The sequence below is a fragment of the Peromyscus maniculatus genome, chromosome 7, assembly GCF_049852395.1.
Source record: "Peromyscus maniculatus bairdii isolate BWxNUB_F1_BW_parent chromosome 7, HU_Pman_BW_mat_3.1, whole genome shotgun sequence".
Classification (NCBI taxonomy): Eukaryota; Metazoa; Chordata; class Mammalia; order Rodentia; family Cricetidae; genus Peromyscus; species Peromyscus maniculatus.
Genome location: NC_134858.1, coordinates 93,720,014 through 93,733,054, shown reverse-complemented (window position 1 = coordinate 93,733,054; position 13,041 = coordinate 93,720,014). Strand labels below are relative to the sequence as shown.

At 42.9% G+C, this 13,041-nt stretch overlaps 1 protein-coding gene across 1 annotated transcript in view; it reads right to left on the bottom strand.

Annotated features, from left to right (window-relative positions):
• The window catches only part of Gk5 (glycerol kinase 5), a 66,738-nt gene that overhangs the window by 2,825 nt on the left and 50,872 nt on the right, over positions 1-13,041 (bottom strand). The window contains exons 12-15 of the mRNA XM_076576840.1: positions 9,905-9,999; positions 7,808-7,911; positions 3,341-3,400; positions 1,984-2,117 (exon numbers count right to left, since the gene is read on the bottom strand). Coding sequence (XP_076432955.1) covers positions 1,984-2,117; positions 3,341-3,400; positions 7,808-7,911; positions 9,905-9,999 — 393 coding nt within the window. The remainder of the gene's footprint in view (positions 1-1,983; positions 2,118-3,340; positions 3,401-7,807; positions 7,912-9,904; positions 10,000-13,041) is intronic.

The window sequence follows — 13,041 nt, the reverse complement described above, 5'->3', positions numbered from 1 at the left end:
ATTTTGAGTTTGAGGTCAGCCTAGGTTACATGGCAAGATTGCCTATAGAGTAAATAAATAATATATATTTTTAAAAACTTTTATTTCTGGAACTTATTATTTATATTTAGGGTAACATGTATATGTGTGTCATTTTATTAAATATGTGTAGAACAGACCAGTTTCTAGGTAAATTTAGAAAATACAGAGGCTATCTATACTCTATATATTTCTAAGAGAGAAGCAAAAGTTTGGAATTAAATATAGATTTAACGAAGTAGATAAAGCTCATGCCTCCTGAGTGTGTTAATCAGAGTATTTGTGTATCTTTGTGTGTGTGTGTGTATTTATGTGTCTTTGTGCGTGTGCATCTGTTTATCTGTTTGTCTTTGTGTGTATGTATCTGTGTCTTTTTTTCTTCTTCTTCTGTTTTATTTATTTATTTTCTTTTCGAGACAGGGTTTCTCTGTGTAGCTTTGCGCCTTTCCTGGAACTTGCTCTGTAGACCAGGCTGGCCTCAAACTCACAAAGATCCGCCTGGCTCTGCCTCCCAAGTGCTGGGATTAAAGGCGTGCGCCACCAACGCCCTAAGTGTATGTCTTATTTTATTTATTTATTTTTTTGTTTTTTTTCTAGACAGGGTTTCTTGTAGCTTTGGAGACTGTCCTGGAACTCACACTAGCCCAGGCTGGCCTCGAACTCACAGAGATCCACCTGGATTTGCCTCCCAAGTGCTGGGATTAAAGGCGTGCCATCACTGCCCAGCATGTGTGTGCCTTTGTCTGTGTGTATCTGTGTGTCTTTGTGTGTGTGTGTGTGCGTGTGTGTGTGTGTGTGTGTGTGTGTGTATCTGTGTCTTTGTGTGTGTGTCTTTATGTCCATCTGTTTGTCTTTGTGTGTATCTGTGTGTATTTATGTGTGTGTCTGTGTGTGTGTGTGTGTGTGTGCTTTGCACACATGTGCATCACTGTGCCTGGGTCTCACTGTGGCGCCCAGCAGCACCCCTCTTTCCCTCCACAGCAGTGCTTTCCTTGGAAAAGCCTCTTCGTCTCAAAGCCTCTTGTCTCTGGAACCACCCACTTCTCACTCTCCCCCACCCTGCTCTGGTAGACGCCAGGCCACAGCTGCCTCTTCCGGAACTTCTACCCAGTGGTTTCCCACCATCAGTCTCTGCTGGGTTTATCACAGATCTGACCCGGGCTGCATCTGCCTGATCCCACCAGAGATCTGGGATGTGGCTTTCACTTCTGGATTCCCAGCAGCGACTGTCTTGTAGAAGGCACTCAACAAAAGCCGTAAGGAAAGGAACGGCTGATTTCCAACACGAGGATGGGTCTCGGGGCAAACACCCTCAAACTACACTGCAACGCATCTGATCTCTTTTTAACAATGTCACAACTTCTGGGCCTCAAGGTTCACCCCAGGCGCTATCTGGTAACCCTTGCCTGCTTCAGGAGTATCCTGTTAGGTTGGGTTAGCTACGATTCCTCTCAGCACTATCATTTCCGTTTAGTTCATTTTCACCTCTTGGTCCTGACCCTGCCCTCTGGCTCTACATTTTCACTTTTCCTTGTTGTGTCCACCACAAGGGCTAACTATGGTGGTTTCCACACTTCAAGAGACCCCCCCTGAACAAGACCCATCTCACGGTTCTTTTCTTTAATATTGTACACTGAGAAAGTTCATCCCAAGACCATCCCTTGCATCCCTAAAGCAGCTGACCCTGAAACGTCCTCACCTCACAGTTCTTCGAGGTAGTAAAGTTAGGACGGTTAGGCTGACACACCCACCAAGGAGGCCGAAGGACAACGGGTGAGCCAGAGGTCTATGTACACTCCCCTGTGTACACACACACACACACACACACACACACACACACACACACACACACACACACACACACGCCTTCCAGACGCTCTCTCTAGCTCTGGGACTGCAGAGGAGCAGTGCTATTGCAGAAACAGCTTCCAAGAAAGTGCTCACTTTTACAAAGACCTCACGTACCAACAGCAAGGCCGGCCAGGGTGGCCGCGCCCAAGCAGGACATGTCGAAGTGGGCTGGTCTGTCTATCTTCTCATTAATCAAGTCTGAAGTCATCTGCATAACAAAACCGTTGTTACAGACTCCTCCGTCCGCCCTGTGGGAAGCAAGATCGGCCAGGTGAGCAACTGGGAGAGCATGAACTGTTTTTATGTGGGTTACCACAGTATGAAGTTAGCGTCTGGGGGAGCCACGCCAGGGCTTTACAGGTACTAAGTAAGCAGGTACCACTGAGCTGCGATTCCAACCCATCTGCACTTTTATTATTATTATAGGGAGGCTTTTGTTTGGTTTTGGTTTTTCTGGTCCTGGAACTCCCTTTGTAGACCAGGCACATTTTTATTATTGCTTAGCACTGAACTTATGACAAGATCTTTACAACAGAAACAGAAAACGAAGCCCAGGTTGGCCTGGACTCAGCAGCACAAACTCCTGATCCACCTGTCCCTGACTCCCAAGTGGCTCCAGGTCCTCCTGTCCCTGCCTCTCAGAGTGCTGGGATCTGGCATATGCCACCATGACTGGTTTATAGGATCTTACTGAGTAATCTTCAACTAATTTCCTTTTTATTCTTCATTAAATTTGCTCTTCGAGAATCTCACACATGTACACAATTCATACTAACCACGTTCACCCCGACCTCTCCCATCTCCCTGCTCTCTCTGCCCATCCAGGCCCCCCTACATCTTTTTTCTCATGTTCATGTCTATTAGTCTTATTCTGTGACCCACTGAGTTTACCCAGGGCCATGTGTGTGGCCATGGCTCTGGAGCTGTCTGTCGGTGTGTGGTGGACTCGGTGCGTGAGCAACTGAAGTCACCAACGTCCCTTTCCCGGTAAATACTATTCTTTATCCAGGTCACCGCTTTTACATCTCTCGTTTGTTCTGGTACCAGTTCAAAATTATGACAAGTAAAAAAAAATATGACAAGGTAAAACAATTTGATGCCTCCACACCAAAAAGATAGCTACAACACAACAGTGAAATGTTAATGATTTCTATATAATATACATACTTGACAGGGTCTCCTGAAATTTCATATTGTGTTATAGTCTCAAAAATCCAAAACTAGCATTTTTCTCTCCACATCGCTATGACCAACAATTTTATTGCTGAAGAAGTAGACATAAGCTTTGGAAGTCAAGAAAAAAATGAAGATAAATAACAGCTACTGCTTTTTTTTTTTTTTTTTTAATTTCTAGTTTGATTGTTTTGTAGAGCCGGGGCTGAAAACCATGAGAATGTTCAATCACTGAACTAACTCATCAGGCTGATTTTGTAGCTCCTAACTGGACCTGTTATAAACAAGACTTACATACCGGATATTCGTGACCGGGATCCTGATTTCCTTCTGCATCATGTCGTATAACTGTTTGTTCCTAGTCAAAGACAAGATAGCAATTGAGAGCGTACTCACGTCATAATTCTGTATTTCACTCTGAAGTTTCAAACAAACATCAACTACAGTTTTATTTACTTAACTTGATAAAAGATGCAAAAGAAACTACTGAAGAAATATTGGCCAACTGGACACCGACAAACCTGACATGCATCCTCCTGTGTTCCACCTTCATGTGAAACATTTTTTTTTTTTTTTTTTTTTTTTTTGGTTTTTCGAGACAGAGTTTCTCTGTGTAGCTTTGCGCCTTTCCTGGAGCTCACTTGGTAGCCCAGGCTGGCCTCGAACTCACAGCGATCCGCCTGCCTCTGCCTCCCGAGTGCTGGGATTAAAGGCGTGCGCCACCAACGCCCGGCGTGTTCCACCTTCATGTACAATAGTGCAATCTTTATTTGACAACTAGGTTTAATTTATTGCCAGTCTAGAAAGGAGCATTTCAAGCGAGTATCTATTTAGTTGGTAGCCTTTACTATGATATCCTCACCAACATGTAAATGTACCAAATGTATCATTTTGTATTCATAAAAAATTACTTTAAACAAAACAAACACTCCTTATATGAGAATTCAATGATTTATTTAAGTGTATGGGAATTTTGCCTGTAGCTGTGTATGTGTACAATGTGAGCAAAGTGTCTGGGAGAGCCTCTGATGAGGACATAAGATCCCCTGGAACTGCTGCAGGCCGCAGGAATATATCATAAGAACTCAGCTGGTTATGGCAAAGTCACTACCTGGAGGGATCAGGGAATTCCTCCAGAGGAAGCCAAATCCCAAGGAGTTGTTGGTGTTACTTAGCTTGTTATATATCAGCTGTCTTCTGTTATGAAAATCATGTGTGCCTTCATAGGTTTCCCAATTGACTTTTCCCTAAGAAGGGCTAACAGTCTGGACATACACATTCCAGGTATCTGGAGAACAGCCTCAGGAAAGGCTTCCTCTGGAATCAGATATCTCCCTTGGCCACTTTCAAGGACTAGCAGTAATAACAGTCCACATGCAAGTCTCCTGATTTAAGATAAATTCCACAAGGAGATACCACCTAGGTCAGGTGGATGTTAAGTAATAGCTTTACACAATTTAGCTCGGACCCTCCTTTCTTACAGCCTTACTAATTTTATAGACCTTTAACTCCTTATCTAACTACTTCTAGGAATATTTAGATAACTTTCTGTGCTGACAGCTATGCTCAGCCAGAACCCCAGTTCAAGCCTCCCTGTAATTATCATTAGCAGCATCCGGCCAGGTCCATCCCCAGATGGAGGAAAGTACTTTATCAGAGATACCTCTGTACTCTCTAAGAACAGACTTAAGCATCCGGGCTACTTGTTTGAGAAGGCCTGGCGGATGTGCCAATTAAGCATTACTTCCTCCTTTCCCAAACCTTTTCCCCAGATCTCCCTTTAACTATCACCAGAGGCATCTAGCTGTACACAGGTTGCCTAGCGACTGAGCACACTTTGCCCCACCCTGCAGAAAAATGGCAGATAGCGTGGAGAGATAGGAGCCACAGGAAAAAAGAAGTTTTATTTTCTCCCATTGACCTAGCAACTTATAGATTCTTAACACTTTCTACCAATCACGTTTAAGATTATAGTTGAGCCCATAAGAGCCCTCTTCTTAGATATTACCTGAATTTAGCCTTTAGTTAATTCATTTCCCCATTGGTCACTTCCCTTTGGGGTTGCAAATGATAATTAACAGTTATTGCCTCTCTATGTGATTCTTATCATTCCTCAGTTTGACCCTGGAAGCCTGGCTTTGCACTGCCAAGGGATTACTGCTTGAAAGTGTATATATACCAGGACTTCCGGGGCACATGGAGGACAGAGAAGAGAAAAGAGAATGGAAGAACTAGATGGGTAAGAACTTGAGAGGAATAAACTGAAATGGAAAAGAAGTAGATTGAAGGGCTAAAAGAGAGTACTAGAGGAACGAGATGGAAGATGAAGAAGAGCCAGATGGGGAAGAACGAGATGAGGAGAGAGAAGGAGATGGGAGAGGAGATGATATGGGAAGGAACAAGATGGATGAGAACCTAGAAGGGGCAGAACTAGATGAAGGAATTAAGATAGAACCTAGAGGGGATCGCAGACAAGTGTAGAGAGAAATCAGGCTAGAAATGAGCTAAATATGAGAGCAGAATATAAGCTTGTAACTGACACAGAATAATAAAGTGTATGGACTAAGGAGTTTCGTGTACATAGATTCATTTCTTCTTATCAAAGATTAATTATCAGCTGCTTGTAGATTCTTCCCGGACCCTGGGAGGGGACTATCGAGGGGCTGGACCCCCTTAGTCCTCGATATGGAACTGGAGTTAAAAGATGGTCATGAGCTGCATTTGGGTCCTGGGAACCAAACTTGGATCCTGTGCAAGAACAACCAGTGCTCTTATCCACTGAGATATCCTACCAGTTCCCAGTTATTATTATATATTTTTTGTGAAACAGAGTCTTACCTAGTCAGTATTGCCTTGAACTCCTTCCCTGTGTAGCCAAGGTTGTCCCATACCTCCTGATCCTATTGCTTTTTTTTTGCATCCCAAGTTTTCAGGATTATGGGCATGTGGCCTCACACCTGATGACAGTTCCTTTTTTTAAATTTCTTTTTTGAAGACAAGATTTCATTATGTATCCCTGGCTGGCCTGGAATTCACTCTGTAGACCAGGCTGGCCTCAAACTCACAGAGATCCACCTGTCTCTGCCTCCCGAGTACTAGTTACTTTTCACATTGCAAAGATAAAATAAGTAACGAAAAGAAACTTAAGGAAGGAAGGAAGGAAGGGGTAATGTACGGTCACAGTTGGAGGGCACAATCCATCATGACAGGAAGCTTGGGCAGTGGAGATGTGAGGCGCATCCACAGTCAGGAAGCTGAGAGAAGCGTATACTGGGTCAGTTCACAGTTAGAGTAGGTCTCCCTCCCTCAGTTAACCTGCTCCGAGTTAACCTGCACCCTCGTACACATGCCCAGAGATTGGTCTCCTGTGAGATTCTACATCATTTTAAGTTGACAACCGGTGTTAACCATACACTACACTTGTCCAATAATCAAGAGACCAGGGAAACACACATAAAGAATAAATCTTATTATTCAGTCTTTGGGTGTAACAGACTGTTGTTGGTTTGAGTTCTCCCTTTGAGAATTAGAGAGACAAAATTCAGACCCTCACATGCTCAAAGTATAAGCTCTATTCTGAGCTATATTCCCAGCCTGGGCTATCTTAAAAAATCATTCCGTTTTTAGGTATCAAATCTAAGTGTTACTGGTATTATCAAATAGAGCCACAAGAACAAATTAAATCATGTATACCAGATACTGAATTGAGGGGCTAGAGAGGTGGCTCAGTGGTTAAAAAACTTGCTGATCTTCCAGGAGACCTGGATTCAAGTCCCAGGACCCAAATGGAGGCTCGCAATAGCTTGTAAGTCCAATTCCAGGGGATCTGACACCCTCTTCTGGCTTCTGTAGGCACCAGGAATGTATATGATGCATAGACAGAGATTCAGACAGGACATCCAGCACATAAAATAAAATTTAGATTAAAAAAAATACAATAAAATAAAAATTTAAAACCATGTACACACACACACACACACTAGATTGAAGGCCTAAGTTTAATGATTTAATTAAAATTAGGAGTGCCAGCAAGGTGGCCCAGCAGGTAAAGGTCCTTGCCACCGAGCCTGGGGACCTCAGTGAGGTCCCTAGAAGCCACAGAAAGGTGGAAGGGGAGAACGGACTCCACAGCGTTAGTTGTCTTTTGGTCTCCACATGTGTGCTATGGTGCACAAACACACAACCCAAACACACGAACAAATAATACGTCATAAAATAAACATTCTGAAATAAACAAAGTGAAGTAAAGCCTCTCTTTCATTTTATAAGATTAAGTTGCTCACACCTGTAATTTCAGTACTAGGTACCCCAAACAAGAGGACTGCCATGATTTTGAAACCAGCCTGGGCTGCAAGATGAGTTCCAGGCTAGCCTGAGCAGTATGATACCCTGTCTCAACAAAACAAAACAAAACAAAACAAGACAAGAACCTTCCAAGAGCCGGAGGGACGGCTCAGTGTTGAAGAACACTGGCTGCTCTTGCAGAGGACCTGGGTTCGGTTCCCAGCACCCACACGGCAGCTCACATCTGTCTGTAACTCCAATTCCAGGGGATCGGACACATCTTCTGGCCTCTGAGGACTTCTACATGAATGTAGCGCATATCAAACATATATTCAAGCGCTTCCCATATACACACAAAACTAAAGAAATACATATGTTTGAAAAGAATCCTTCCATCAGAAAAGAAGAGTTCAGTTTGGCGGCAGATCTAAAGGACATGACACAGTATGAAGGTGGCAGAGGGAGTCCCGGCAGGTTTTACCTGAAAGCTATTGACTCCAGGATTGCTCGGACGAGATGGTATTTACTGGTGGAATGTTTCAATCCCATAAAAGAGGCACACGCACAGGGATCATTTAATGGGGCCTGAAGTAAGAGACAAAAAGAATATCATTTACGTTCTAAATTACATCTACAGGCTCGATGTATATCATAAAACACAGCCATGCTAGAAGAATGTTCATTTAAATAATTTAAATTATAATCCAAAGAGGTGATTAAACAAGATAACTATTTTATTTGAGACACGGTCTCACCATGTATCCCCAACTGGCCTGGAACTCATTATGTAGACTAGGTTATCCTCAAACTCACAGAAACCCACCTGCTTCTGACTCCCCAGTGCTGAGATTAAAGGTGTGTGCCCACGTACTTGGTGGTTGTCCTTTAGTAGTGATCTCATACAGGTCAATCTGCTCTTGATTCACCATGTAGGCAAAGCCAGCCTTGAACCCCTGATCCTGCTTCCTCCTTACAAATGCTGAGGTTACAGGCTTGAGCCACCACCTTGAGATTTTCAGATTTTTTTTTTTTAATTTTTATGTATGGCCTATGTTCTTGTGGATATACACTATATGTGTGCAGGTAGCTGTAAACGCCAGAAGGGGGCACTAGATCCCCTAGAGCTGGAGTTACAGGCTGTGGTGAACTGGGAAGTAAATACTGGACCTCTGGAAGAGCAGCAAGCTGATCCCCACACTCGCCCCTTTTAAATTGTAGAGTCTATTACTTCAGAGATATGTGAGGCAATGAGAAGTCATAGAGATGTTGTCAAAACAAACACTATAAAATCCCCAGCACAGTTTTCCCTCAACCCTACAGCCATGCACCACCGCACCCTGTTCTGTGCAATGTTGGAGATCAAGTCAGGACGTAATGTATTCTAGACAAGTCCTTTATTAATAGACTTCCCCAGCCCTGAAAAAAATTATTTACAGGAGTTGGTTTTCTTTTTTTCTTTTTTCTTTTTTTGAGACAGGGTTTCTCTGTGTAGCCCTGGCTGTCCTGGATCTCAGCTCTGTAGCCCAGGCTGGCTTCGAACTTACAGAAATCTGCCTGGCTCTGCCTCCCGAGTGCTGGGATTAAAGGCATGTGCAACCAGTTAATTTTGTTCTTAATTCTATACTGAAATCTATACTGAAAACTTTTCCTAAGTCTTTGTGGTCACATTCTAAATCAGAGGCAAGCACAACTTTGTTAATTAAATACAAAGTTAATTATTTCAAAGCCAGGCCTTTTACTGGGTTCACTTGTGATCAGGCAAAGTAACCAATACTCTACCATAAAAGTTGAAAAGAAAGGTTGATTTTTGGAAAAAAAGCTAAGGAAACCTGTAGATACACTTCAGAACATATACATTCTCTCCCTTTTGTTTTCTTTGGAGACAGGGCCTCTCTATGTTGTCCTAGCTGGCCTTGAGTTTACAGAGGTCTTCCTGCCTCTGCCTCCAAAGTGCCGTTGCTGGGATTAAAGTCGTGCGCCACCAGGGCCAGTGACATCATTTTTTTTTTAATTCTCAAGAGTACACCGACCGTCTCTAAAGAATACCCATTTAGGCCGGGCAGTGGTGGCACACGCCTTTAATCCCAGCACTCGGAAGGCAGAGCCAGGTGGATCTCTGTGAGTTCGAGGCCAGTCTGGGCTACAGAGAGAGTTCCAGGAAAGGCGCAAAGCTACACAGAGAAACCCTGTCTTGAAAAAAAAAAAAAAAAAAAAAGAAAGAAAAAAAAGAATACCCATTTGCTGATATACACTGCCCAACAACTCCGAAGTGCCTATTTATAACACAACCCTAGGCCATATGAAAAGTTCTCTGAAGAACTTTTAGGTCCCATTTCAATAGAGCTGAAAGTCGACAGCAGCTGAATTCTGCCAGTGCACCGGAACCATCAGGGGCTCAGTTAGAGAACACCACTCCCTTTCAGAATTTGTGCTCACTCAGCATAGTTTCTCTGTTCTAGAATGTACCTTTCATGTCAGTTCCGTTTATTCGTTCAGGTAACAGAGCCACAGCCATGTAATTCGGGGTGTGGCTGGATGAGAAACCGTTTGCAAATGCTGTAACTTTTTAAAAGAGTACCTGTAATCCATTAAACGATGGAACAAAATAAACCCCTTCAGAATCTTCCAGACTCAGGGCCATTTTTTCAGTCTCAGCAGCATCTGTGAAAAGATCTGCGAAAACACAACACACGAACAACAATAAAACTCTAAAACAAAAGGAAGGGGTTGGGGGAGTTATAGGGTCCCCACAAATTACGACCAGAATGTAAAAGCTCTTCATTTAAAAGGGTCAACACAAAAGGTATTCATTCTGCCTGACCTATCACTGTGCAAAGGTTTACAGCGAAGGTTTGCAAGAGGGAGACGCTCCTAAAGGTCCTTTTAGATTAGTTCTGTACTTAGCAGGCCTTACTTTTTTCATTAAAGGTACTCGGTAAGTTGAAGAATCCATTCTATGGGTTTTGTTTGTCTGTTTGTTGTTGGTTTTTGTTTTTTGCTTTTTTTTTTTTTTTTTTTTTTGGTTTTTCAAGACAGGGTTTCTCTGTGTAGCTTTGGAGCCTTTCCTGGAACTCACTTGGTAGCCCAGGCTGGCCTCGAACTCACAGAGATCCGCCTGGCTCTGCCTCCCAAGTGCTGGGATTAAAGACGTGCGCCACCGCCGCCCGGCTTGTTGTTGTTGTTAATGTACATTATTCCCAACTGGACATGGTGATACATACCTGTAATCTTAGCATGGAAAGCTGAGGCAGGAGAACCCTCATAGGTTCAAGGCTAGCCTGGGCTACACAGGAAGATCCTGTCTCAAAAGCAACAAACAAAAGATTATTCTCCTTTGTCTGGCAGCATAGCTCAGTGGTACACTGAGTGGGTACCTCAGTGTGTTTAATATGCAGTAGGCTACGGGTTCGAGTCTCAGCACACACGCATACACAAAACCAACAAAAAAGATTCACAGATAAGAGACAGCCCAGTTTTTTTGACACAGGAATCCTCTATCCTATACAAGCTTATTTTACTTGATCCAATGGGATCCACTTAATCAAGTGAAAAAACTTCTCATTTAGTGAGTTCAATAAGGAGCAGTAATAGACTAAAGGTCACTCCTTTACAAAACAAGCAAACAAAAGCAATCAGCCTTCATTCATTCAAGTTTTTACCGAGGTGTACGACCTATGGAGGAAAGTGTCCAAATTCAGGAGACTGAGACAGGAGGATTGGAAGTTCAGGGCATCTTCTGCTATCTATCAAATTCAAAGCCAGCTACGGCTACAAAAGACCCGGAGAAGTGGGAGAAGGGAGAAAAGGAGAACACACAAGTATAAGGCACAGAGCTTTAATCCCAGCAGAGGCAGGCAGGTCTCTGAGTTCAAGACTAGCCTGGTTTACAGAGCGAGTTCTGGGACAACCAAGGTTAGACAGACAGAGAAGCCTTGTTAAAAAAAAAAAAAGTACAAGATTGATTGAATTCTTTTGTCTAGTGATGTGAACAAAAGACCCAGGGTCTTATGCATGGTAAGCTGCTGTGGAATAACACTTCTGTTCACTGTGAAGATGTGTTGCTCTCGTTGTTAATAAAAAGCTGATTGGCCGATGGCTAGGAAGGATTTTCAGGGCAGAGAGAATGCTGGGAAGAAGAAGGGCAGAGTCAGAGGAGACACCATGAGATGCAGAGTGAGCAGGATGGGAAGTAAGTACATGAGGTAACAAGCCTTGGAAAAGCACACAGATTAATAGAAATGGGTTCATTTAAGTTTTAAGAGCTAGCTAAAAACAAGCCTAAGCTATTGGCTGAGTATTTATAATTAATATCAAGTCCCTGTGTGGTTATTTGGGAAGTGGCTGGCGCGAGAGAAAAGTGGCCTACAGTAAGCAAGCACTGACTCACTGAGCTACACCCCAGCCTCCGCAAGAGTTTGCACAGTATAAACACATGTAGGGGACCCACACCTAGATGGAGACAAATCTCTCTTGTTTAACTCCATGCCTGTGAGAGGCACTCATCTCATCACAGGTGTCTGTAATCTACTTATTCTCACATGACACAGAATTTCAGTGTGAGATGACGTAACTCTGAAGCCCATTCTATAATATGGAGAGTTTCTGGTGTTTGGCCAAGCCAAACAGTTGTGTGCACTCTTTTCAGTGGCAGTGGCTGACATTTTTCTGTTTATTAGTACCAATGAATGAATAGCTAATTAAAGGAGCTTCACATTTACAACTAGCTTTGGCAAGACAGCTGAACAACTATTTAAAGTGGTTGTATTAGTTTAAGATTCCTCCTGGTTGGCTCAAGATTTCCAGTGACTTCATCTTCTTCCCAGTAATTAGCATCACCATTTTTTCATTTTAGCTATTTTGGTGGTTTCCATGACAGTCGAGTCTCATTTCCCTGTTTGCTACCTTAAAGACTTTTCATTGGTCACTTAGATATAAAGCCCTGAACTTGATCCTCTGTGGACAATTGGGCCTTTTTTGTTTGTTTTTTTAAACAGGGTCTCATGTAGCCCAGGCTGCCCTAAAACTTGGTATGTAGCCAAGGATGGTCTTGAATAACTTCTCATCCTGCTTCTATTCCCCATCTACTGGGATTACAACCATGTGCTGTTATACTGTTTTGTTTTATTTTGAAATACATAGTTTCATGTAGCCCAGGTTGGCCTAGACTCTCCTGTGTCACCAGGGATGACCCTGGAATCCTCTCCACTCCTGGGATCACAGGCACACACTACCATACTCAATTTATATAGGCCTGGGGATCAAATTCAGGCTATTGTGAACCTTAGGTAAATGCTCTACCAACTGAGCTACACTGCCAGTTTGAAGTAACTTTTACATGAGAAAGGGGCAGAGTTCAGGTGAAAAAGCTCAGCCATCAGTCAAGTATCGTGCTGTCATTTCATGCCTTAACTGAAGGGGCTTTATTTCACTTTTAGGTTTGGTACACTAAGAAGAGCTGGTTCGTTACACTAAAGAAAGACAATGTTGAAACCAGTTAATAAAAACCATTTGCAGTTGAGTATGCAGCCCAGGGGTATAGTGCCCCACCTAAAACATGCAAGGTTTGCTAACACTGCAATCAGAACGTCAATAGAACACCTACAAACTTTACTCAATATGACAGGTATCAGATCCATTAAGTCAAAATGTCCAAATGACAAATCAAAATACTTCTGGTATTTCAAAACCACATGTTTAAAGAAATTTACTTGGAGG